Genomic DNA, 24521 nt, shown 5'->3' with positions numbered 1-24521 from the left:
TCACTCATCCAGGCTTTTTAGAGCACTGATCTGAAGAATGTCTCGTTTTTGCTTAAAATAATGATTCCTTATGGCCAGCAGAAAATAGTTTTGTTTGGTGTAAGTATAGCATATCAAGCTGGTCGCTTGGGCCCTGCCTGTCTTTCTGGACATGTGTCCTGCAACTCTCTCAAACTTCCTGCCGAACTCTAGTTGCACCAAACTATTTCCAGTTCTCTGATTGTAGTAGTACTCAGTGTTCCTTCAAACAAAACTGCTCTCCTCTAATACTTTTTCCCTAGTCTAATGCTTCTTCAAATTTCAAAACTTAGCACCAGTGTCATCTCCTGAAAACTTCTGGGCCTTCTCCCCACTCAGCTTGGGTTGGTTCTCCTCGCTTGAGCCACCAGTGAACATATTCTGTGCAGTACCTCTGTTAGAACACATCACCTAGTTTTTTAGCTGTTGGCTGAGATTATACTGTGAACTCGTTGAGAATAGGGACTGTATCTTCCAGGTGCCCAGCACCTAGTACACTGCCTGACCCTCCGAAGCAGGCTTTCAGTAAATCATTGAAAGTTTTCCTTCCTCACTGGGAGATTGCTCATACAATTCTTAATCCATTTGAACCTCGATGTCTTTCCAATATCCCTCCTTTGCCTGCCTTCTGATTTCTGTGGTTCATTTATTAGCCTCATTGTACATGGTATGCCCTAGGAAAGCAGGTTATTCTCTCATTTTTGGTACTTGGGAGCAGCTCATGGAAAAGCAGGCTTAAATCTTGCTTGTAAATATTCTTACTAAATCTCATCTCACTAGAATTATTTTGATTCCTCTTACAGGATTCCTAAAGAAAGCAGGAGATGGCTTTAATTAAGTGCAACTAAACTAGTACAGTAAAACCTGCAAAAGCCGGAACCTGTGTAAGACAGAAACCTGTCAGAGAAGGAAAACTCAAAAGCGTTCTCACTAAATAGACAGGAATAGAAAAGTGATGACTGCACCCTGTCAAAGGTGAAAAACTTACGAGACCCAGAAAAACAAGGCAGTCCTGTCAAGTTCTGGTTGTCACAGGTTTCCTGTGCTTATTAAGTACCTACCTTAGGGTGTTCACTGTTACAGAAAGTCCAAGTTGAGTAATGACAGTCCCTATCTGGAGCTTTCAGTCTAAGGGTAGAGATAGACACAGCATAACTGAAATCTAATAGGAAGTAGACTGAACAAAGTGTTGTATGGTGTCAGCTCGAACAAAACCTGTATATAGGGGAGGAGCATAGAACCAGAAAAGTACAGAGCATGTTGTTTCTGGTCCCTTCAACGATGTCATTTTTAAAGGCGTTATACGCCATAATAAAGCAGTTTTTGGAACTTCTTGTTCACATGGGTTTCAGAGCCCATTGTAAACATTTTAATTCTTACTAATGGTAAACTTTAACACACGAAAAAAGTAAAAGTCAGACTGCTATTAACATCTTGATAAACAGCTTTCCAACTTTCTCTGTATTTGTAGCACATGATTTTACATAATTGGATCATACCACCCACCTTGTTTTATACCTCTTTTACTAAATGTGTAATAGACAATTTTCCATAAATGTAAGTAGTAATTAAACTTTTAAAAACTTTAATTACTAATATTCCCTTTTGACTAAGCAATTACATTTTAAAAGTTGATTCTAAGGCAATAATTAAAGGTATGCACAAAGATACAGGTAGAATGATATGTTCACAACATAAAACAGTTGTTGTTAGGTGCCGTAGGATCTGTTCCGACTCATAGCAACCCTGTGTACAACAGAACAAAACACTGCCCGGTCCTGCGCCATCCTCAACAATTGTTGCTGTTTGAGCACATTGTTGCAGCCGCTGCTGCGTCAGTCCATCTCGTTGAAGGTCTTCCTCTTTTTTGCTGACCCCCGAATTTACTAAGCATGATGTCCTTGTCCAGGGACCGGTCCCTCCTGATAACATGTCCAGAGTATGTAAACTAAGTCTTACCATCCTTGCTTCTAAGGAACATTCTGGCTGTACTTCTTCCAAGACAGATTTGTTTGTCCTGATGGTCCGTGGTGTATTCAATATTCTTCACGCATCAATTCTTCTTTGGTCTTCCTTAATCATTGTCCAGCTTTCACTTGTATATCAGGTGATTGAAGATACCGTGGCTTGGGTCAGGCACACCTTAGTCTTCAAGGTGACATCTTTAAAGAGGCCTTTTGCAGCAGATTTGCCCAGTGCAATGTGTCATTTGATTTCTTGACTGCTGCTTCCATGGGCATTGATTGTGGTTCCAAGTAAAATGAAATCTTTGACAATTTCAGTATTTTCTCCATTTATCATGATGTTGCTTATTGATCCAGTTGTGAAGATTTTTGTTTTCTTTATGTTGAGGTATAATCCTTACTTAAGGCTGTAGTCTTTGATCTTCATCAGTAAGTGCTTCAAGTCCTCTTTGCTTTCAGCAAGCAAGATTGTGTCATCTCAGGAAAGCTGGTAATAGGGAACCGAAGGTTGAGAAGGGAGAGTGTTGACATGTTGTGGGGTTGTTAACCAGTGTCTTAAAACAATATGTGTACTGTTTAATGAAAAACTATTCTGTAAACTTTCACCTAAGTACAGTAAAAAAAAAAAAAAAAAATTAAACAGACAAACAGATTGTGTCATCTGCCTGTTGCAGGTTGTTAATTAGTCTTCCTCCAATCCTGGGGCCACGTTCTTATAGTCCAGCTTCTCGAATTATTTACTCATCGTACAGATTGAATAAGTATGGTGAAAGGATACAGCCCCGACGCACACCTTTTTGGACTTTAAACCACGCAGTATCCCCTTGTTCTGTTCAAATGACTTCTTCGTCTATGCACAGGTTCCTCATGGGCACAGTTAAGTGTTCTGGAATTCCCATTCTTCACACTGCTATCTGTAATTTGTTACGATCCACACAGTGGACTGTGCATAGTTAGTAAAACCAGGTAATCATCTTTCTGGTATCTGCTTTCAGCTAGGTTCCATCTGACATCAGCAATGATACCGTTTTTCCACATCCTCTTCTGAATCCGGCTTGAATTCTTGACAGTTCCCTGTCGATGTACTGCTGCAACTGCTTTTGAATAATCTTCAGCGAAATTTTACTTGTGTTTGATATTAATGATATAGTTTAATAATTTCTGTATTGTTTGATCACCTTTCTTTGAAATGGGCACAAGTATGGATCTCTTCCAGTTGGTTGGCCAGGTTGCTGTCTTCCAAGTTTCTTGGCATAGAGGAATGAGCACCTCTAGCACTGCATCTGTTTGTTGGAACATCTCAGTTGGTATTCCGTCAATTCCTGGAGCCTTGTTTTTTGCCAGTGTCAACAGTGCAGCTTGGACTTTCTCCTTCAATACCATTAGTTCTTGATTATGTGCTACCTCCTGAAATGGCTGAACGTCAGTACAGTGACTCTCTATTCCTTGCATCTTTTGATACTTCCTGCATCGTTCAGTATGTTGCCCATAGAATTCTTCAGTATTGCAGCATTGCAACTCAAGGCTTGAATTTTTTCTTCAGTTCTTTCAAGCTTGAGAAATGCCAAGCGTGTTCTTCCCTTTTGGTTTTCTAACTCCAGGTCTTTGCACATTTCATTATAATACTTTGTCTTCTTGAGCTGCCCTTTTGAAGTTTTCTGTTCTCCTCTTTTACATCATCACTTCCTCCATTCGCTTTGGCAACTCTACATTCAAGAGCAAGTTTCAGAGTCTCTTCTAACATATATTTTGGTCTTTTCTTTCTTTTCTATCTTTTTAATATCCTTTTGTTTTGTTCGTGTACGATGTCTTTGATGTCATCCCACAACTCATCTGATCTTTGGTCATTAGTGTTCAGTGCGTCAAATCTGTTCCTGAGATTGTCTCTAGATTCAGGTGGATTATACTCAGGGTTGTACTTTGACTCTTGTAGACTTGTTCTAATTTTCTTCGGCTTCAACTTGGACTTGTATATGAGCAATTGATGGTCAGTTCCGCAGTCGGCCTCTGGCCTTGTTCTGACTAATACTGAGCTTCTCCATTGTCTTCTTTCCACGGATATAGTCAATTTGATTCCTGTGTATTCCACTGGACAAGGTACATGAGTATAGATGCCATTTAATGTTGTTGAAAAAAGGTATTTGCAGTGAATAAGTCGTTGGTCTTGGAAAATTCTATCATGTGATCCCCAGCGTAATTTCTGTCACCAAGGCTGTATTTTCCAACTACCTATCCTCTTTGTTTCCAGCTCTCATATTTCAATCATCAGTAGTTATCAATGCATCTTGATTGCATGTTTGATCACTTTCAGACTGTAGAAGTTAGTAAACATCTTCAGTTCCTTCATTAGTGGTTGGTGTGTAAATCTGGATAATAGTCGTATTAACTGGTCTTCCTTGGAGGCGTGTATATTATCCTGTCACTGACCACGTTGTACTTCAGGATGGATCTTGAAATGTACTTTTTGATGATGAATGCGACCATTCCTCTTCAATTTGTCATTCCTGGTATAGTAGACCATATGATTTTCAGATTCAGAATGGTCAGTAACAGCCCATTTCAGCTCACTAATGCCTAGGATATTGATATTTATGGGTTCTATTTCATTTTTGACAACTTCCAATTTTCCTAGATTCATACTTCGTACATTCCACGTTTTGATTATTAGCGGATGTTTGCAGCTGTTTTGTCTCATTTTGAGTTGTGCCACATTAGCAAATGAAGGTCCTGAAAGTTTGACTCCATCCATGTCATTAAGATCGACTCTAAGGAGGCAGCTCATCCCCAGTTGTATTTTGAGTGCCTTCCAGTCTTCTAACACTGTATCAAAGTTCCGCTGCTATTTATAAAGTTTTCACTGGCCAATTTTTTCAGAAGTAGACTGCCAGGTCCTTCTTAGTCTGTCTTAGTCTGGAAGCTCTGCTGAAGCCTGTCCACCGTGGATGACCCTGCTGGTATTTGAAATACCAGTGGCATAGCTTCCAGCATCACAACACCACACAAGAAGCTACCACAGTACGACAAACTGACAGACGAGTGGAGGTTTATAGGTATAATATGTTTCATAACATATAACAGTAGTGGTGAAATATATTTACTGACATACAAAGATATTCACAGTATATGAGTAGGTGAAGAAATCAGCTCACTAAAACTGTACAGTACGGTTTCAGTTTTGTTTTTAATTTCATATGTGTGTATACAAATGTTAGGTGCATATACGTTGAAAAAATAGCAAAAGATATCAACAAAATTACATATCTGGGAGAGGAAATTTCAAGTAAAAACACAGATTTCAAAATTTTGTTTCTTTTTGCTTTCTAAGTTTTCAGTTTTTCTAAGAAACTTTGGTAACTTGTGTCATTAAAAAAATTTTTTTGGCATCAAGACTTATACAAGGTTTTGTTTGTAAACTGGTTCTGTGTATGCTTTGATTCTATATACACAGACCCTAGTGGGCATCTCTCTGTAACTGTCATAGGTACTTTGTAATCCTTATCCATAGGCTAACTGGATATTTTCGGGAACACATCAATGATGTTATTACTGATAGTTGTCGTTGAGTCATAGTGAACTTGTGTATAACAGAACAAAACCTTGCCTGGTCCTGCACCATCTTCATGATAGTTTGAGTACATTGTGATGGCTATTGTGTCAGTCCATTCATTGTGGGTTTCCTTCATTTTCGTTGCCCTTTTACTTTATGAAACATGATGTTCTTTTCTAGTGATTGGTCTTTTCCTGATGACAGAGCCAAAGTAGGTGAGTTGCAGTCTTGGCCATCCTTGTTTCTAAGGAATGTTCTGGTTGTATTTCTTCTAAGACTGATCTGTTTGTTCTTTTGGCAGTCCACGATTTGTTCAGTAGTCTTCGCCAACACCATAGTTCAAACACATCAATTCTTCTGTCATCTTTTTTCATTATCCAACTTTCGCATGCATATGAAAACCCTGTGGATCACAACATATCAATGAATCATCGTTTTGTTTTGTTTTGTTCTTTCCCCCTCAGATAGTGTTCTAGTGGCATTTGCTCAATAAATGCATGGTGCATTTATCCTCTGAAGAGTTTAAGTATCCTTCAGAGACAAATACTTTCTACAAATAGTTGATCTTATCTTTCAAGTTTTGATTCTTTGACTCTTCCAGATATCATACCAGTTTTGGGACAGTCTTGTTGATAGCACCTCAGTGTCTGTTACAGCAAGCATCCCATTATATTATATATAATTTTTTTTTTTTTCATGGGTAGGGGTCTGTTTCCCTGTAAATTCCTTGAGGATAAAGATTAAGATATTAAGTCTTTTCATCTTGGTATCTTCAATTGCCTGACACAATACCTAGTACATATCAGATTCCCAGTAAATATTTGTGGTCTTATAAATGTTTTTAGTGTTTAATAAGATGTTAATTAGCAGTCAAATACCTGTGTTCCTGTTTATACGGAGAGCTCACAAAAATGAATAAAAAATTTTTTCAGTGTTTTAGAAAATGTAATCATTTGGTTGAGATTAGGTTAGCATAGTGTGTATCTTAAATGCAAAGTTACAGTTTTGATTAAGAGACAATTTTATAATAAAATTATAGGTAGAGATCAAAAGGGACGTAAAAATCAGTGGGCTATTTACTTCATAAATTTCAATTTACATTAATGTATCTTGATCCTAACAGATAACCATTGACACCATGAATTGGAATAAAGGTGGCCCTGGCATGAAGAGGGGATTTGGCTTTGGAGGTTTTGCCATTAGTGCCGGAAAAAAGGAGGAACCAAAACTCCCACAGCAGTCCCACAGTGCCTTTGGGGCAACTGGCTCTTCTTCAGGATTTGGAAAGTCGGCTCCACCGCAGCTCCCTTCTTTCTACAAAATTGGATCTAAGCGGGCCAACTTTGATGAAGAAAATGCGTAAGTTGCTTCCTGGTAATTTAGCAAAGGTTGGGCTTTGGGGTATTCATTCCACTGGCAAAAATTGAGGCAAAGCAGCCATTTGTTTTTCAGATAATAATATGACTTCTTAAATTAATTATTTTACTAAATTTCATTGTTCCTAGTAAGTTAAATTATCAGTTTCTTTTATTTATTTGTAAGGAATATAATACTTGGATGCTTATTTATATCTTTACTTATTCCAAAAAAGGATTTAAGACCATCAAAACTTAAATATGGCTGGTGAGTTTTAAGTCACTCATGTGGTGTTTGGTATTCTTTATTGCAGTCTTTTATTGACACCATATAAGTTGTTTTACAAACTCAGCCAGTTGCCAGAACTGATAGAACACGTTTTGTCTCAACACTTAAGTCCCTAAAACTATTATGTTGTGATATCTTATACCAAGTAGGAAAATCTCAGATTTGCCACACTTGTCAGGAAACATTTACCATGCATCTTTTTTAACTTGTTTGTCTAATAAGGTGGTGGTTATAAAAAGCTGTGGTTTGAGAATTTGAGCTCTAGTTTTTGTAGATTGTAAATTCTTCTTTGCCTGAAGCTGAATAAATCTCTTATTGCTGTTATTCCAACCTGGTTGTGGTACTACTTAAGGTTTTATTTTACTTTTTTTGTAATTTATTTCTGAATATCAGAATTAATATTTTTAAAATACACTGCAACGTTTTATAAAGCTGATATGTTATTCAGAATCAAATACAGAAGTAGGTGTTTAAGGTCCAGCTGAGTCAAGGATCATTATTCTAGAGAGCATTTTACCAGTTCAGGGTACTTTTGGGCAGTACATTAGTTCAATAAAACTTACTCTATAAATGAGTGTGTTTGTATATCCATTCAGTGTATAACAGTTGTTAAAGCTTTTAAAGTAATTCCTTTGAAGACTTGAGATAGCTTTAAAATTTCAAGCTGCAGTTGCTATTCATTTAACCTAATATTTATTAGTTGTATTACTATTTTATTTAATTTTGAGGTAAGGTCTAAGCAACGCTTGTTTTTATTTTATTTTAGTTTATAACAAGCTGTATAGACATCCTTTTCTGGACTGTTTGTTAGAGAGAAAGTGACCCTTTTTCCAGACTTCAGAATTGTCTTTTCTGAATTGTGAATGATTTTGGATTGAGCATTTTTAATTTTTCTCAGAAAATACCCCAGAATTTATGAAATTATCTCTAAAAAATTTTAAGGATGATAAAGAACAAACTAGAGTCCCAAAGGACTAATGGACCACAAGTACCACAGCCTCCACCAGCCTGAGCCCAGAACTAGATGGTGCCCGGCTACCAACACCAACCACTCTGATAGGGACCACAATAGAGGGTCCCAGACAGAGCAGGAAAAAATCGTAGAACAAAATTCAGATTCACAAAAAAGACCGGACTTACTGGTCTGACAGAAACGGGAAGAACTCTGGAGACTGTGGCCCCCAGACACCCTTTTAACCCAGAACTGAAGCCACTCCCGAAGTTCACCCTTCAGCCAAAGATTAGACAGGTCTATAAAACAAACGATAACACCATGTGAGGAACGTGCTTCTTAGTTCAGTCTTGTATGAGACCAAAAGGGCAACACCTGCCCCAGAGTAGTGATGAGAAGGCACGAAGGGATAGGGAAAATGAATGGATGAAAACGGGGAATTGGGGTGTAGAAGGGGAGAGTGTTAACACATCGTGGGGATCGCAAGCAATGTCACAAAATAATTTGTGTATAAATTGTTGAAGGAGAATCTAATTTGCTCTGTAAAGTCTCACCGAAAGCATAATTTAACAAATTTTTTTTCCTAACGAAACTTAAATCCTATTCAAACGTACTACTTTTGCTTGATTTGAATTAAGGCTTAATATATTTTTTAAGCTAATCATTTTGTTGGAGATGTAATTTGGAAAACATAATGGGAAAGCCTGGTGTGATGAGTAATCATCAGAAACTAGATTAACAGAATAAATGAGAAAGCAGCTCACTGATTTGGGCCGTTTAAAAAGAAAAAAAGAACAAATAGGTTTAGTATTTCACATAAAAAATTTTTTCTATAGTACAGACTCTTAATACTACCTGATATTGAAATACTAAATTTGTACTGAAAACGCATCCCTTTCAACAGAACTGGGAATGTGATTTGAACAGACACTATTGAGATGGAGAATCTGCTGTGACTGCTTTGTTGTAGTATTGGAATTTTGTTTATGTACTTAATTAAATCCTCAGCCAAAGTCTAGAGGTCTCTAATTTGACCTGTAAAGATTAAATCTTATAATAGTGAGATATATCATAGTGAACATTTCTGTTAGATGAGAGATTCACTGACCCCCAAATCAAATAATCACTTTGCCTATCTGTATTTTAATTTTCAGATATTTTGAAGATGAGGAAGAAGATTCTAGCAACGTTGATCTGCCTTACATTCCTGCTGAAAACTCACCTACCCGCCAGCAATTCCATTCTAAGCCAGCAGATTCTGACAGTGATGATGACCCGTTGGAGGCATTCATGGCTGAAGTGGAGGCAAGTGTCAACTCTTTAGAAGTTTCTTTAAAATATTCAGCAGTTAGAAATTAAGTTAACCTAGTATTTCAATCCTAGTTCTCAATTTGTTCTCTAGCCATTTTATTTGAGAATTTTCCTCTAGTACTCTACAATTTAATAAATTTACTTCCACTTGCCCTACAGGATTCTCAGAAATGATTGGTGGCTAGAAATGAGAACTGTAACCTTTTTTTCTTATGGAAAATTTCAAACACATACCAAAGAAGAATAAAATCCCCATGTACCCATCATCAAACTTTTATCAATTAACGACTTTTGGCCAATCTTGTGTTATCTGACCCTGGTGTTGTTTTTTTTTTTGATTATTTTGAAACAAATCCTATACATATTATTTCTTCCATAAGTATTTCTGTACACGTCTCTGTAAGATAGCTCTTTAAAAACATAACCAATATATCATTGTTACACCAAAAAAAACATTAAAAAATACGCTTTTGACTGTTATCTTGTCATTCTTTAGATTTTCTTCCAGTTTCTCAAACATGGAGGTTCCCCTACAGTTCTCTTTCTATATATATCCATCTGCTGTCTTCACTCTTTATACATCCTTAGTGAACTCATCCACGTCTAAAACTTCTGTGTGAATAATTGTCAGATTCATGTCTTTAGTGCCGTACTCTCTCTCTGGTTTCAGCCTTGCATTTCCAGCATATTGTTCATTTTTAAATAAGTGTGTCCCAGTGTCACCTTAAAACCAACTAAACATCTTTTTTCTTCAACTAGGTCTTTTTCTTGTCTTTCTTATTTCTGTTAATGGTGCCAGTATTCACAAAATCACCTCAGCTTAAAACCTCTGGCTTCACTTGTTTCTTACACTTGCCTCTCCCCCTCTCCTTTTTCATTTTAGCAGACAATAAAGCATGTTCATGACTTACTTCATTTAGTCCCCCAGAATAACCATAGAAAATAGGCAGAGAAAATGTATATAAATATAATGTAACTGCTAAGAAAACTGAGCCTCATATCACATTGGTAGTATGTGGCAGAGCTGGGACTCAAATCTAATTTTCTTGCATAGTAGTTTCAAGAACCTAGCTTTTTTCTGTTCCCTACTTTATACCCTCACTAACTCTTGGCTACTCTAAATGCTCTCCCTGCCTTTGGCTCCCATTTATGTGTATACAGCTGTAGAGTAATCAGACTAGAGCAGTTTTCTTACTGTGTTCTCCCCCTTACTCAGAAACTGTCACTTCATTACTTATGAAATAAAATCCTTTCCGTTCCTTAGTCACTTGTTACCTGAGGTCTTCAGCCAGAATCTGTGTCTCCTCTAAGGAAGGAGAAAAAGAATCCAAAATGTCTTTTTGTTTGAACTGGATGTTGTTTAAAAAAAACAAAAGTGAGCTAGCATTTTTAAAATCAGGAGATTCTGCCTAGAAGTACAGATTGTTGGAAGGTTTTAAGGTCCTTTACAGCTCTTAATTATGTCATAAACTGAAGAGAGAATTAAAAAGATGATCAAAGATTAGGTATTGTGAATTAAGCACAAGTTTTTGAATATTTTAGTGTTTCTCACTGAAAAGTAATTGTCAAAATGCAATTTAATGCTTTCTGGGGACATTTTATATTCTAGCTGATGCTAATACGGCCCTGTTCCAATCTAAAAATTCTTTTTAGTTGACATGATTGCAAATGGCCTTTTGTTTCATAGGATCAGGCAGCTAGAGACATGAAGAGGCTTGAAGACAAGGACAAGGAAAGAAAAAACGTAAAGTAAGTTGTTTTCTTCTTCTTCACCAAGGTTACATAGTAATTGCGAAAGTATTGCAAAGCCTGTACCCCCAGAGTTATAGAAAAAAATTTTAAGTACACAGATGTCTTGATTTGAACTTTTCCTGTATCTTGAATAATATCTCTTTAGGTAGTAGAGATGGCCAAAGGCTTTGCATTTGCAGTAATTAAAAAGTATTCTGTTTGGTATAATAGTATTTGGTGTTAGACTATAAATAGGTGTTTAGTAAACACAAGAAATTAATTACAGTGGGAATTAGGTGAGCATTGTAACTAAAGTTTGGAGTCAGTGTTCTTAGTTTTGTCCCATGTTAATAGAAAATAGGGTGAATACTTGTATGATTGATTATGAGAAGTACTGGTGATACATTAGAAAGCTATATATAGCATTAATAATAAAACCTGATTTCATTTAAAGAGGGGCATCATGGTTTAGCAACCGTAGTCAGAACTTGAAATACTTTATTTTCTGAGAAAGGAAATTTTCCTCTTTCCCCTGCTGAATACACTCCTCCTAAGGCTTTTGCTACCAGGCACAAGTATGCATGATTAGACTTTTTCCTCCCTCTGCTTGGCAGTCAGTGGTTCGTCCCTCCCCAAGTTTGTGCGCCATGTGGAAGTCTAGCCCTCCCTTCGGTGCTTACTGTGTGTTGCATCCTCTTCCAACTGCCCTACACTGGCGGCATTGCTTGTTGGTTGCCTTGGGAAGAGCCAGTGCTCTAGGTTAGGCAGAAAGTCTGAGTAGAAGGAAAGAAATGGTTGTGAGAACTAAGCAACCATACTTCCTATAGCTCTTGAGAGATGCAGCAGGTGGTGCTGTCCCCTTCTTCATGTGAACTGCTTAGGAGTTTTAGGCCCAAACTCAAAAAAGTTGATGTAGTTTTTCTCTCCGTCCCCATGGTAACTGATTTTGGCTGAAAGCAGTTACTTCAGAGCTAGAAATTCTAGGGGCCATTAAGAACATTGTGTGTTTTTTTTGTTTGTTTGTTTGTTTGTTTTTAAATACTAAATGTATACACTTGGAATTCACAAATGGATGCAGTATTTTATTTTTTAATAGAAAATACTTTTCACAACTACACTGTGTGTGTTGTATGGGGTTGGCAAGGCTAGGATCCTTTGGTATCTGTCTCCATAAAGTTCTTATTCTTTATACCCTTGTTAGTAAATTGATATTTCTAGAGGTACCATATCATTTCATCCAAAAGGAATGCAAACTGAAACTTACAGAGTGAAACCGCACATATATGATGGGTGGATAGTTACAGTGTGTTTATTGCTGCTTTGTTATTGTTAGTGTTGAGATTTCGTGAGCTGAATGGAATTCAACACTAATCTGCTATAAGTATGGAGCTGGGTATGTGGAACATTTGCAGGGAAGTTTGTTTCTCCGCTTGTTTTTCCAGGGGTATTCGAGATGACATTGAAGAGGAAGATGACCAAGTGAGTTCCTATGCAGTATTTCTCTTTTATTTTTACCCTACAAAGTCTATACTGGGGACAAGCTAGAGCTTGCCTTCATTGAGACGGCCATTCCTGACATTTAGCAGGGAATGTCATTTGACTGGCTTGTTCTACATGCGTGACTAATTGGTAATATAAAGATTCACATAGCTTTCCCTCATGTTGAAGATGGAACTTTTGATCAGCTATGACATCAAAAACAGATAGGAGCTTTATTCAGCTTGATTTTTTTTTTTTAATCCAAAATTAATGTTTATTTGGTAAATCAAGAAGTAGAATAGTGTGGAATCTACTGATAGCCTTTAGCTACATCGAACCTCTACCTCTTTCTAAGAGTTCTTTTTGTGTTTCTTGTATTTCAAGATGGAACATTAATTTAATGACTGTCCTTTAGTATTTTTTTTCCACTGTTCAGTTGTGGGATGGTGAGAAGGGAACCAGAGTGAGCAGTAGCCCTCTCCAGGTTTGTGACCTTTCTAATCAGTGTCAACTTTCAAACTTGGATGGGTAAAGCCATAGCGTGTGTCTACAGCCCTGGGCAGGGTAGGTAGACGCCCCTCCCCAGGAAGGCTGTGGGACAGACAGATCTGTAAGTCTTCTGTAAAACAAGCTAAATTGTTTTGTAGTACTAACTACCTCATTCATTTCTTCTGATTGTCCCTCTGAATACTCCTATTATTAAAGGAAACATTGCTAGTAAAAGTCTTGCCTGCTTTGGTAGGTATTTTAACTGTGCAGTCGTCTGGTATACTGTGTGCATTAACTTTAGGAGCAGAAGCGTTCTCAGTTGTACTTGGATGTGATTATGTTCTTGTGCTTTCCTGCAGGAAGCTTATTTTCGATACATGGCAGAAAACCCAACTGCTGGTGTCGTTCAGGAGGAGGAGGAAGATAATCTGGAGTATGATAGTGATGGAAATCCAATCGCACCTTCCAAAAAAATCATTGATCCTCTTCCTCCCATTGATCATTCAGAGGTATGGTGTTTCTTGCTGAATTTGCCTCTTGCTTTAAGCAGATATAGTTTTCAGCTTTACTATTTAGGTTTTCTCAATGTCTAAGAACTCCTGATTTATACTCCTTATGTCATGTTTGTTCTTTGGGATCTTGTCATCTCTGCAAAATGGTTGCGTCAAATTCCATGAGGCCTTATACAGCCGATGCTGTTGAAGATGCACCTGAATTGCTTGCTGCTCACATTGGATTTTAGGCTAAAAAATTTTTTCAAGCATTTGTACTTGTTTTTTGGAACAACCCTTGCCAACTTTGAGAATAGATGCTTGGGCCTCCATTTTGGATGTCTTTTAATTGCTGTAAACCTTTACTATTGCTTGCAGATCTGGTGTAGATGACAGACTGCTCCTTCAAAGTAGAGCCAGGAGTCACAGGTTTCTTAAATCAGGAAAAGGGAATGAGTGGTATACCCGCTTGGGGGGAAAAAAAAAATCAGTGTTTTTCATTTAGGCTAAATATCACACTAGATCTTGTGTCAATACCAAACCAAACCCATGGCTGTTGAATCAATTCTGACTCATAACGACCCTGTAGGACACAGTAGAACTGCCCCATAGGGTTTCCAAGGCTGTAAATCTTTTTTTTTTTTTTTTCCCAATTGTGCTTTAAGTGAAAGTTTACAATTCAAGTTAGTCTCTATACAAAAATTTATACATACATTGTCACGTGACCCTAGTTGCTCTCCCTGTACTGTGACAGCACACTCCTATTTTCCACCCCAGGTTTCCCGTGTCCGTTCAACCACAAGGCTGTAAATCTTTACAGAAGCAGACTGCCACATCTTTTTCCTGGGGAGTGGCTGGTGGGTTTGAACCACTGACCTTTTGGTTAGCAGCCAACCACTTAACCACTGCGCCACCAGGGCTCCTTGGTGTAAAAGCAGTGGTGGTAAAATAGCTGACTCCTTACCACAGATCAAAGCAGTGGCACGAAACTATTTAAGTGGTCATTCTTCACTGCCAGACCATCACAGTTTCACTTAAAAATCTAAGAATCTTCTTGATGGAACAGTAAAGTTACAGTTTTTATTAAATCTTTATCCTTGAGTTACATGTCTTTTTTTTTTAATAGTCTGTGTGGCAAAATGGGAAGTATACTTTTTAAAGCATTTCTGTTGTGCAACAAAATATGGTCATTATTACAATTTCGAAAAATACTTATGCGTACTTTTTAACTTCAGAGTTGCCAAGTTTCTGATGCTCTTTTTGAGTTGTGAGTTGAAATAGCTGCTTTTTTTCATGTGATGAGTGACCCTTCAAGGAAAACAATTGACAGTGTTTATTGTCAATGATAGAGTCAAGTTTTCAAGCAAAAATTAGAATTTGGAAAACTTGAATCCACCACAGTGAGCTTGGCAGCTTCCCAAAACTTACTTTTCTGATGAAATTGACAATGGTATTAACAAATGTGTGGGTTTTTTTTTTTTTTTAATATTATATGTGAAATGTTTGAACATTTGGAAGATCTACATACCTCAGTAAACCATCATTTTCCAAATGACCAATATGTTATGTTAGAAAACCATGGATAAATAAAATATCTGTTCAAAGTGCATAATAGACCAATGAATTATTATGTAAAATGGAGTATGAGAAGTTTGTTGATAATGGTTTCGGATTTCACAGTGCAAATATTTAATAAATGACCATTTGTCAAGTTTTAGTGTAATATCAAAAAAGAATAGATAACCACAAGTATCTGAAAAGACAATTAAAAATACTTTATTCTCTTTTCTAACTGCATATCTTTGTGAGGGCAGATTTTCTTTATAGACTTCAACCCAAAAGAAACGTATTGTGACAATTTGCATGCAGTAGGAGCTTTTTTCTTTTAAGTCAGCCATTAAAGAGATTTACAAAAGTGTGAAACAGTGCCACTCTTCTCTCCAAATCTTTTTTGGAAAATAATTTTTTATTAAAATATTCATTTTTTAAGTGTAGTGAGTTTATTGTTATCTTTAAATTCATTAATAAATATTTTTAAAATTTGTTTTAATTTTAATATGCTAAATATTGTTAGATATAACACACATAAACAAAAGCTTGTTGTGTTTTTGTTTTGTAAGTGTAAAGGGACCTGAGACCAAAATGTTTGAGAACTGCTGGTCTAGGCTAGAGTATGAGTTATATTCAATTTTTAAAATGTTTTCTTTCACAAAGCTACTACATAATGCCTTGGTATTTTACATGTGGCAAATGCAATTAAATGTGTGAAAATTATCTAGGAGGAAATGTCCATGATAAAAGGTGAAAGTCAAATGAAAACAAATAGTTGAAATAATTATGTAACAAAATGTTTGGGATACGTGACAAAGGGCTCAAGCTTGATCCTTATGCTGGAGTGTATCACATGATTGTCCTAATGTAATAGTCTGCTAGGAGACAGCAGAATTAAGGCAAGGAAGGGGCATTGTCAGACCTTATTTCTTCAGGTAGAGGCTGTGGATCTTGAGTTGCATCTAGCCTCTCCTCTCTGGAGAGAAGAGCAGACTTGTGGCTCATCCCTTGTGCCTCTTATTTACCCACCCCCTCCATTTCCAGGGAGTCTTACCTATTAGAAGCACATGTTAGATGGGAGGAGCCTGGAGCAGCCAGTTAGTTTCCTACAGTTCTTCACATCCCAAGGCTTTCTGATGCTTTCTTTGCATATTGTCTTTTCAGGTGCTTTTCGCAAGCCTTCTGCCTATATTATCCTTTCACATACTTGCTTTGAGTACATTTGTGAAGAAAGGCAAAAAAAATTTTGCCCTCATTGGAGCTTCCATTCTGATAGAACTAAAGAAAATTCTGTTGCAGTTTCTTACAACGTTGTAGGAGACATAGAAGAGGTTCTGCCTACTAATAATCTAAAAAGGAACTGAAAACTTTTTTCCTTTTTGTTGACAGTAATGTACAAAGATAATTAATTTAGATTATATTCCAGAATTATGAATTTTTTTACTATGTTGTCATTGAGTCAATTCCACTCACTAAGAGTAAGTTAATTATAGATATTTCATGATGTCAAAAGAATAATTTATCCAAATTCATGTGGTGATGTGCTTGTTTTGTATCCTTAGTACAGTAAGCTGTGGAAAGAGTAGCAGAAATGATTTTTTTCCTCATTGGAATTGGAAATGCTTGGCCGTACATTTTTTAAAAGTTATATGAACAGTTTCTTGTTTTTGAAAGAACAGAACTTTCTCTAAAAGCAGAGCTGTTTCCAAAGGAAATATTAGAAATGTTTTTAAATCACAGACTAGGTGAACAGCTTACTCTAGAACATATTTAAATGTTGTAGGGTGGAATACTTCTTTTAAATACTTGTCCTTTGAGATCTTTGGCATTATAGGGATTCCTTGATCTGCTCCCAGGTCGTTCAAATTTTGTGGTGACCTTAAGAGTCTCTTTAGGAAGTAAATTGATGTTTATGTTAAAAAAAAGGAATGGAAAAAGGTATTGGCTGTACTTTTTGGGATGTGTGTCATGAAAAAGTGAATTCCTTTGTTCTCTCAAGCTGGTTATGGTTTTACTTATGTGATATTTGTAAAAGATTATTTTGCATTAAAATCAAACTTACAGGATTGACTCTTGAATTCTAGACTAACTTTGAATAATTGGACCTGCAGATTGACTATCCACCATTTGAAAAAAATTTTTACAATGAACATGAAGAGATAACCAATCTCACCCCCCAGCAGTTAATAGATCTTCGGCATAAGCTCAATCTTCGGGTAAGACAACCATTAAACCAAATATTCCTGTATTAATGTTAATTAGTCCAGGTTTTGTATTATTGCTTAGCCAGACTGAAATAACCTTGAATTTCTTTTCTAATGGTCACTGAACTATTTTTGATAGAATAGTAATTGTATCCCTTGGGCTTGTTTTTGTTTTCGTCCTCCAGATAAATAGGATAGGATCATTTTTCCTTTCATGTGATAAATATGAATGCTACATGTGTTCAGTCTACTTTTTATGTTAATGTTTTGGAAAAATAAGTCATTTTGACCTTAAGATAAGTATTTCCAGAATATGTATCATGTGCTAAGCACTATTCTATGTGGGTTAGAGATACAGAGTAGGAGTATCCATCTTCAGGAAGAGGAAACAAAATTAATAGTTGTGAACAACATAGGAACTCAATGTTTTGAAATTAAGATACACTTCTCAAATTATGTATGGTACACTTTTGTAAAAAATAAGAAATTGGCAGTTTTTTAAAATATTCATGTACTAACTTCAGAATAATAGTTTAAATTGCCCATTAAAACATTTGGTATGCACATGGGCCACATTGTTTAGGGTGCAGCTAGGTATTAGTTTATTGAAACTCACACAGGTACTATGCTGCTGTCTATTCTTGTGTGGACAACTTTCTGGCCTTTGTCTTCCTTTACCGGTTGCTTCATAATGTTTGAACTCCTATTTTCTGAGGAGTTTGTCTGAGAGGTACCCACTCCCCCAAAAACTTTTAAGTGAAATCCTTGTTGGAAATTATCAGCATTACTGGAGAGCAATCGAAAGGTTGCCACTGTTGGAGGCAAAATGAAGGTTATAAGCTTCATTCATCTGGGCACAGTGTGAACAATGTTTGACAGTGACTGGGCCATCACTAAGTGAGGCGTGAACTCCGCAGGAATAACTGAAAATGAAGACTGTGGGTAATATCCTTGTAGCCAGTGGGTACGGACATATGTCTTATTTAGCTCATTTGAACGTCTCATTTTATTTCAAGAGTAAATTTTTTTTTCCCTACCATCTGATTCACATTTATGCAAAATAGCAAAAAAACAAAAAGAACATTAGTAGCTTCTTCCAGTTCATGGGATAGTATTTCATTTTTATTGCTTATGAGATAAATAGTTTTGATTTAAGAGATTTTTAGGCACTTAATCATTTTAAGTTATAATAACAGAGTTAAATCATCTTAAGAGTATTTGCCATGAAGTTATTTATATGTGGTTTTATATCAGTTATCATTTGGGTTTTTACCTTTTCCAGCGGTCTGTGCTTTTGACTGCAGGCTTATATTCTTACTTTTCCACATCCAGACTAAATCAAACCAGAGCAAACCGGTGGCCTTTGAGTCAGTTCTGACTCATGGCGACCTCATGTGTTGCAGAGTAGAACCACACTTCGTAGGGTTTTTATGGCTGTGACCTTTCAGAAGCAGATCGCCAGACCTTTCTTTCAGGGTGCCTGTGGGCGGGTTCAAACTGCCGACCTTTTGTTTAACAGTCGAGTGCTTACCGTTTGCACCACCCAGGAACTTAAACTAAATAAGGTAAAGGTAAATATTGTTGAACTTCAAATGCTATTAGTTGTTAAGTGCAACTCATTCCTGGAAGTTGTCTTTATCTGTAGGTCTCTGGTGCTGCGCCTCCTAGACCAGGAAGTAGTTTTGCGCATTTTGGGTTTGATGAACAACTTATGCACCAGATTCGGAAATCTGAGTACACACAGCCCACTCCAATACAGTGCCAGGTGAGTGAAAATGAAAGAAAAATGAAGTAGAATGGTATTCAGTGACTATATGTGTTTTGCAAACAAGTCAAAACAGTTTTTAGTGCAAAACTATGTTGACAAGGATAAACTGTGTCCAGGTACTTCCTCTGTGACTTAGTCTTTGACTTTTGCTTTAATTAAGGGAAAAGAAGAGTGTTAACATACATGAAATGCAAGAGTATTTTGGAACCTTTAAAAATTAAAGAGCAAGAGTGAATTATTTACCACTTCTAAGAACTTGCTAAGGGGCTTGATAAATATCTGATAAATGCCTTGAAAATATGATAATGAAGAAAATAGTTCATTGGGGCCAAGCCTAATAAATAAATTTGTCAGTTTACGAATGGACAAATTTAGGACTGACAGTGATGACTAGGATTTCTTTGTCCATGACCGGAAAATTCTGTTTTATTATTGTAATCTATGAAAATAATCATTTTTGTTTCTTTTTCATATATAGAATTCATTCCAATAGAGAAAGTGAATTTTCTCCATGAATGAGGTAGTCTGCACCTTCTCAAGAAAAGAAAACAACTTAAATTTTAGCAGCCATTGCCATTATTAGTTGTAATTTTTCATCCCTGATTTCAAGTGGAGTCATTCACATTCTCTAAATGGTGGCTCATCCATACAAAGAGAATAATAATATTTCCTTTGTAAGCAAGAAGTTTATGGCAATGCCAGGTGTTTCTCACTATTCCATAGCCAGTATGCGTAGTCCAGGATATTTTTGTTGGAAATGGATGTCGTTAGTCATTTATCCTTCCCCAGGATTTCCTTCAGTACATCTTTGGAACTGAAATTTTAGAGTTGGTATGCTTTATTTTTTCTCCAGGGTGTGCCTGTGGCATTAAGTGGTAGAGACATGATTGGTATTGCCAAAACAGGCAGTGGGAAAACTGCTGCCTTTATATGGCCCATGTTGATTCATATAATGGACCAGAAGGAATTGGAACCAGGTGATGGACCAATTGCCGTGATTGTATGTCCTACTAGAGAGCTTTGCCAGCAGGTAGGTGCTTTGTGTAAAATGCCCCCTTCCATATGTGAACTAGTAGGGGACTAGCCAGTCACATGGGCTGAATTACCTGGAAACTTCTGGCAGGTATTATGTGTTATACTAAATATCACACTTTTCCCTAGAAACGGCTGTTTTAAGAGAGAACAAAATTATGATGATACGGGAATTGTAAGCTCCCAATGTTTTCCTCCTGAGTTAATTCATTTTGCTTGGTAGAAGGATAATGATAGTTTCAGGACGAGAAGTGAAAAAAAAATGAGTAGTCACGGCAAGAGTTAAGATATCTTGTTGAGATGTGATAATTGTACTCTGCTTGCTATTCATTTACTTATGAATAAAATTGTGATTTTAAAGCATGTTGTAGCTTTTGATTTTCTATGATACTACACTGTATGTTTTTCAGTAATAATAATAGTAATCTCCAATATTACACATATATAGTAAGTTATTGGTGACATCAGAGCTCAGAAAAAACAAAAGGTTAGTTCTGTTTCTAGCAACTGATTTTCCTAACACCATTTACATCACCTGCCTGTTCCCTGTGGGCATAGTTTTCACTCTTGCCATAGACCTTAGCTGTTCTGGGATCTCACTTTGTCTCCCTTTTGGGTTGTGACAGGTCACGGTTTGTTAATATGTCATTAACAATTTTGTAGATCCATGCAGAATGTAAGCGGTTTGGGAAAGCGTATAACCTTCGCTCGGTGGCCGTGTATGGAGGAGGGAGCATGTGGGAGCAGGCCAAGGCCCTTCAGGAAGGGGCGGAGATTGTCGTGTGCACCCCAGTAAGTATGTCTTGGATTCAGATGGCTTCTCAGCGCATTTTGGTATAGGCAAAATGTTAGTTATTGAAGGAAATTCCCCCTAAAATGCGGTAAAACCCACAGCTTTGGTTTAATTTTGATTGGTCAACTAAAGTAGCAGTCTATTAAGAGTCTCTGTAACAGATACATTAGTAGCTCCAAATTCCTCTCTATTTCAAATAGATTTTTATACTCTCCTAGAAAATGGGTCTGTGGTTATCAAGAACGGAAAGAAATTCAGAGTATGGTCGGAACTGCCCAGGAGAGTGTATTCTGAACTTGAAAACCTATCAGTAGGCTTTAAATCAGGTCATTTCAGAATGCCTCCCAGGAGTGAGTCTGGCCACTTTGCCACAGACTTAAATAATTAATGTAAAGGAACAATCCGGCTGATAACTTCAAAATTTCTGTTCTCTTGGGCTATGTAGTGCATAAAGTCCGAGACTGGAGTGTTAGCCATTTTGCTAGCAGCACAGCTTTAGAAAGTTCTTGTAAATCCCTTTAATTCTGACTACTCACTTTCTGGATCTCATAGGGTCGACTGATTGATCATGTGAAGAAGAAAGCTACCAATCTTCAAAGAGTCTCTTACCTTGTGTTTGATGAAGCAGATCGAATGTTTGACATGGGTTTTGGTATGCTTTGAATGCCAGTTTCTTCTGTCTCCATCCTTATAATAATTAGTGTTTTCTATGTATTTCTACTCTTATCTATTTTTTTTTTTGTGAGAGAGGCTAAAAATATCTCCTGAGTAGGGTTCCACTCGTGAGATGTAGCTACGGCCTTAGAGGTTTTCAGGAGTTCTCTCAGGGAAAGTATGTTAGGATTGATTCAGTTGAGGAAATCTGAAAGTGCTTTTGCAGGTAGGAGTATTTTCTCTTTAGCCTTTGATTTTTACGGTCACGCTCAGTGTCTTTAAGGTAGGTGAATGTCAAATTATTCAAGGCAGTTTGCTTTCGTGTCTTCCTTGACTTTTGCGGCTATTTAGTGAAAACTCTAAATAGCCAACTTTACTGATTAGAATACCACCAGACCCAGCTTGGGTGGGTGGAGGGAAAGTTTTGCCCAGTTTCATACTGAATGATATGTCCACGAGTTTCTAAATTTCTTCAAATTTTTTTAATCTCTTATATGAAGACTTCTACTAAAATTACTTTTTCCAGGTACTCCAAACTACAGTACTGGGTTACAATATTAATTTTACTGTTCTGTTTCTTCCAGAGTACCAGGTGCGATCCATAGCAAGTCACGTCCGTCCTGACAGACAGAGTATGTATGAAGTAGCTTTGTTAAACCGCGTTTCTACTCAGTAAACACTTGTTCATTTTATAAGCACTTGCAGTCATGGAAGCAAAAATGATCGTGTGTGTGCTGGTGAGAACCTTAAAGAGGGCAGTGATGATGGTTTATGTGACTTGGAAAGGACGTGGAGATCATCGGCTATAACTTACTCATTTTTATAGATGAGAAAACCAAGGTTCCGAGATTAAATGACTTGCCCGTTTATACAGTTTTATGCATGGGGAGGGGCAAGACACAGTACAGATCTGCTGGTTTGAAGTCAAGAGCCTTTTCCTGAACAATGCTGACAATCCATGTCTTAACTGAAAATGTAATAAAAACAGAAAAAGGGCGAGTCTTTTTTTCTCTACTGAATTAATTTTTTAACTGAATTTGAAGTTCACATAGGTTTGTTTTTTAAAAATTAGAGTAATTCTGAGTGTCAGTAGGAAGCTTAGTGGGAATTTGACAAAGAAGTCCTACTGTTTTCTTCAACGGAATATATGTTACCTTTTAGCTCTCTTATTCAGTGCAACTTTTCGGAAGAAGATTGAAAAATTGGCCAGAGACATCCTGATTGATCCTATTCGAGTAGTGCAGGGAGATATTGGAGAGGTAACTCTAAGCAGGGCTGGATGGGGCCCCAATGGGGAGACATGGAATTAAATTTCTCACTATTATATATTTACAGATGAGGTGGCAATGTTTTAGATTTGCTTTAAAATACACAGATAAGTTTGGGAGGGAGGTAGATGAAACAAGATTGGTAAAATTTTGATAATTGTTAAAACCCAACCAAACCTGTTGCCGTGAAGTTGATTCTGAGTCATAGCAACCCTATAGGACAGAGTAGAACTGCCCCATAGAGTTTCTAAGGAGCAGCTGGTAGATTCAAACTTCTGACTTTTTGGTTAGCAGCTGAACTCTTAACCACTGCACCACCAGGGCTCCAGGTGATGAGTACCTGGGAGTTAATTATGTTTATCTCACTTTTTTTTAAATGTTTAAAAATTTGCGTAATAGAATGGTTTTATAAAAGCTAAGAAAATAATAATACTCTGCCTGGAAGACTCTGAGTGAGTTGACTATTGGAAATAATCTGAATATGCATATGAAAAAGTATTGCAAGGTATCGGGGCTTAACAAATTAGTTGAGTATATGTGTACACTAGAAGAGATGGAGAACAAAGTGAATGAGAGGGGAAGTAAGTAAGTTTTGAGCTGCCCAGTGAAGGCCCTAGAGAAGAGGGATGGTTCAGGGCTCTTAGGATGCAGGTAGAAATGCCTGATCCTTGTTCAGGGGCCCTGTGGCATCAATTTACAATCCCCTGTTTTCATTGCTTCCTTCTCAGGCAAATGAAGATGTGACACAGATTGTGGAGATTCTCCATTCTGGGCCCAGTAAATGGAACTGGCTTACCCGACGTCTGGTGGAGTTCACTTCTTCAGGAAGTGTCCTCTTGTTTGTTACTAAAAAAGCCAACGCTGAAGAGCTAGCCAATAACCTTAAGCAGGAAGGTCATAATCTTGGGCTGCTCCACGGGGACATGGATCAGAGTGAAAGAAACAAGGTCATTTCGGACTTTAAGAAAAAGGACATCCCAGTTCTGGTGGCCACAGATGTTGCAGGTAGAGTATGAGTCTCCCCAATAAACTTAAGTTCCTGTGTAGGACCGGGCAGTGTTTCGTTGTTTTACATAGGGTTGCTGAGTCGGAAGTGACTCGATGGCACCTAACGACAACAACGTGCGGTAAGGGTGCTCTGTCTTACTATATATAAGCAAAGTATATATCTGAGCTGAGTGAAGGCACTCTGTTGGGCCCCACCCCATGGAGCAGCAGTTTAGAACCCGTGTTTATAAACTAGAGCTCTGGGCACCACTTTTCACTGATTGTTTCCTCTGGCCTGTGCGTCAAAGAATCCCAGCAACTAGAGGGCACTTAGAAAAGAATTTTTGAGGCAGTTATATCATAGACTATCCCCTTGTGTGTTCGAGTATAGTAGATGTCGTACATTGACTGTTTAGTTGGGCACACTTTATTTAAGATCAGAAAACATTTTTGGAGTATCGTTTTTGTCTTCGTTCTGCTGAGTTTTAAATAGTCACGCTTAAAAACGGGCATTTTCTCCCAGAAAGGAGAGACTCTATGAGCTTCAAGACACATTGGATGCGAGTTTAACTTTTTTATATACTCCTGGTACAAGAGAGATGGCGGAAGATCTGAGTCCCTTACACTAAGCGGCCCTG

The 24521-nt window shown here is 37.3% G+C and overlaps 1 protein-coding gene across 2 annotated transcripts in view; it reads left to right on the top strand.

Moving 5' to 3' along the window:
- The window catches only part of DDX42 (DEAD-box helicase 42), a 38710-nt gene that overhangs the window by 8014 nt on the left and 6175 nt on the right, over positions 1 to 24521 (top strand). Inside the window, exons 2-14 of one of the 2 annotated variants that reach the window (XM_004374221.2) lie at positions 6653 to 6888; positions 9280 to 9430; positions 11124 to 11185; positions 12610 to 12646; positions 13495 to 13644; positions 17289 to 17393; positions 19027 to 19146; positions 20003 to 20179; positions 20845 to 20973; positions 21527 to 21626; positions 22213 to 22260; positions 22790 to 22887; positions 23625 to 23901. In XM_004374221.2, the coding sequence (XP_004374278.1) occupies positions 6668 to 6888; positions 9280 to 9430; positions 11124 to 11185; positions 12610 to 12646; positions 13495 to 13644; positions 17289 to 17393; positions 19027 to 19146; positions 20003 to 20179; positions 20845 to 20973; positions 21527 to 21626; positions 22213 to 22260; positions 22790 to 22887; positions 23625 to 23901 (1675 nt within the window). In that variant the 5' untranslated portion in view covers positions 6653 to 6667. Of the gene's footprint in view, positions 1 to 6652; positions 6889 to 9279; positions 9431 to 11123; positions 11186 to 12609; positions 12647 to 13494; positions 13645 to 17288; positions 17394 to 19026; positions 19147 to 20002; positions 20180 to 20844; positions 20974 to 21526; positions 21627 to 22212; positions 22261 to 22789; positions 22888 to 23624; positions 23902 to 24521 lie in introns of those variants that run through there. The other variant, XM_023729358.1, reaches the window with a different exon arrangement.

The sequence above is a fragment of the Trichechus manatus genome, unplaced genomic scaffold (assembly GCF_000243295.1).
Source record: "Trichechus manatus latirostris isolate Lorelei unplaced genomic scaffold, TriManLat1.0 scaffold00028, whole genome shotgun sequence".
Lineage (NCBI taxonomy): Eukaryota > Metazoa > Chordata > Mammalia > Sirenia > Trichechidae > Trichechus > Trichechus manatus.
This window is presented reverse-complemented; position numbering and strand designations above follow the sequence as displayed.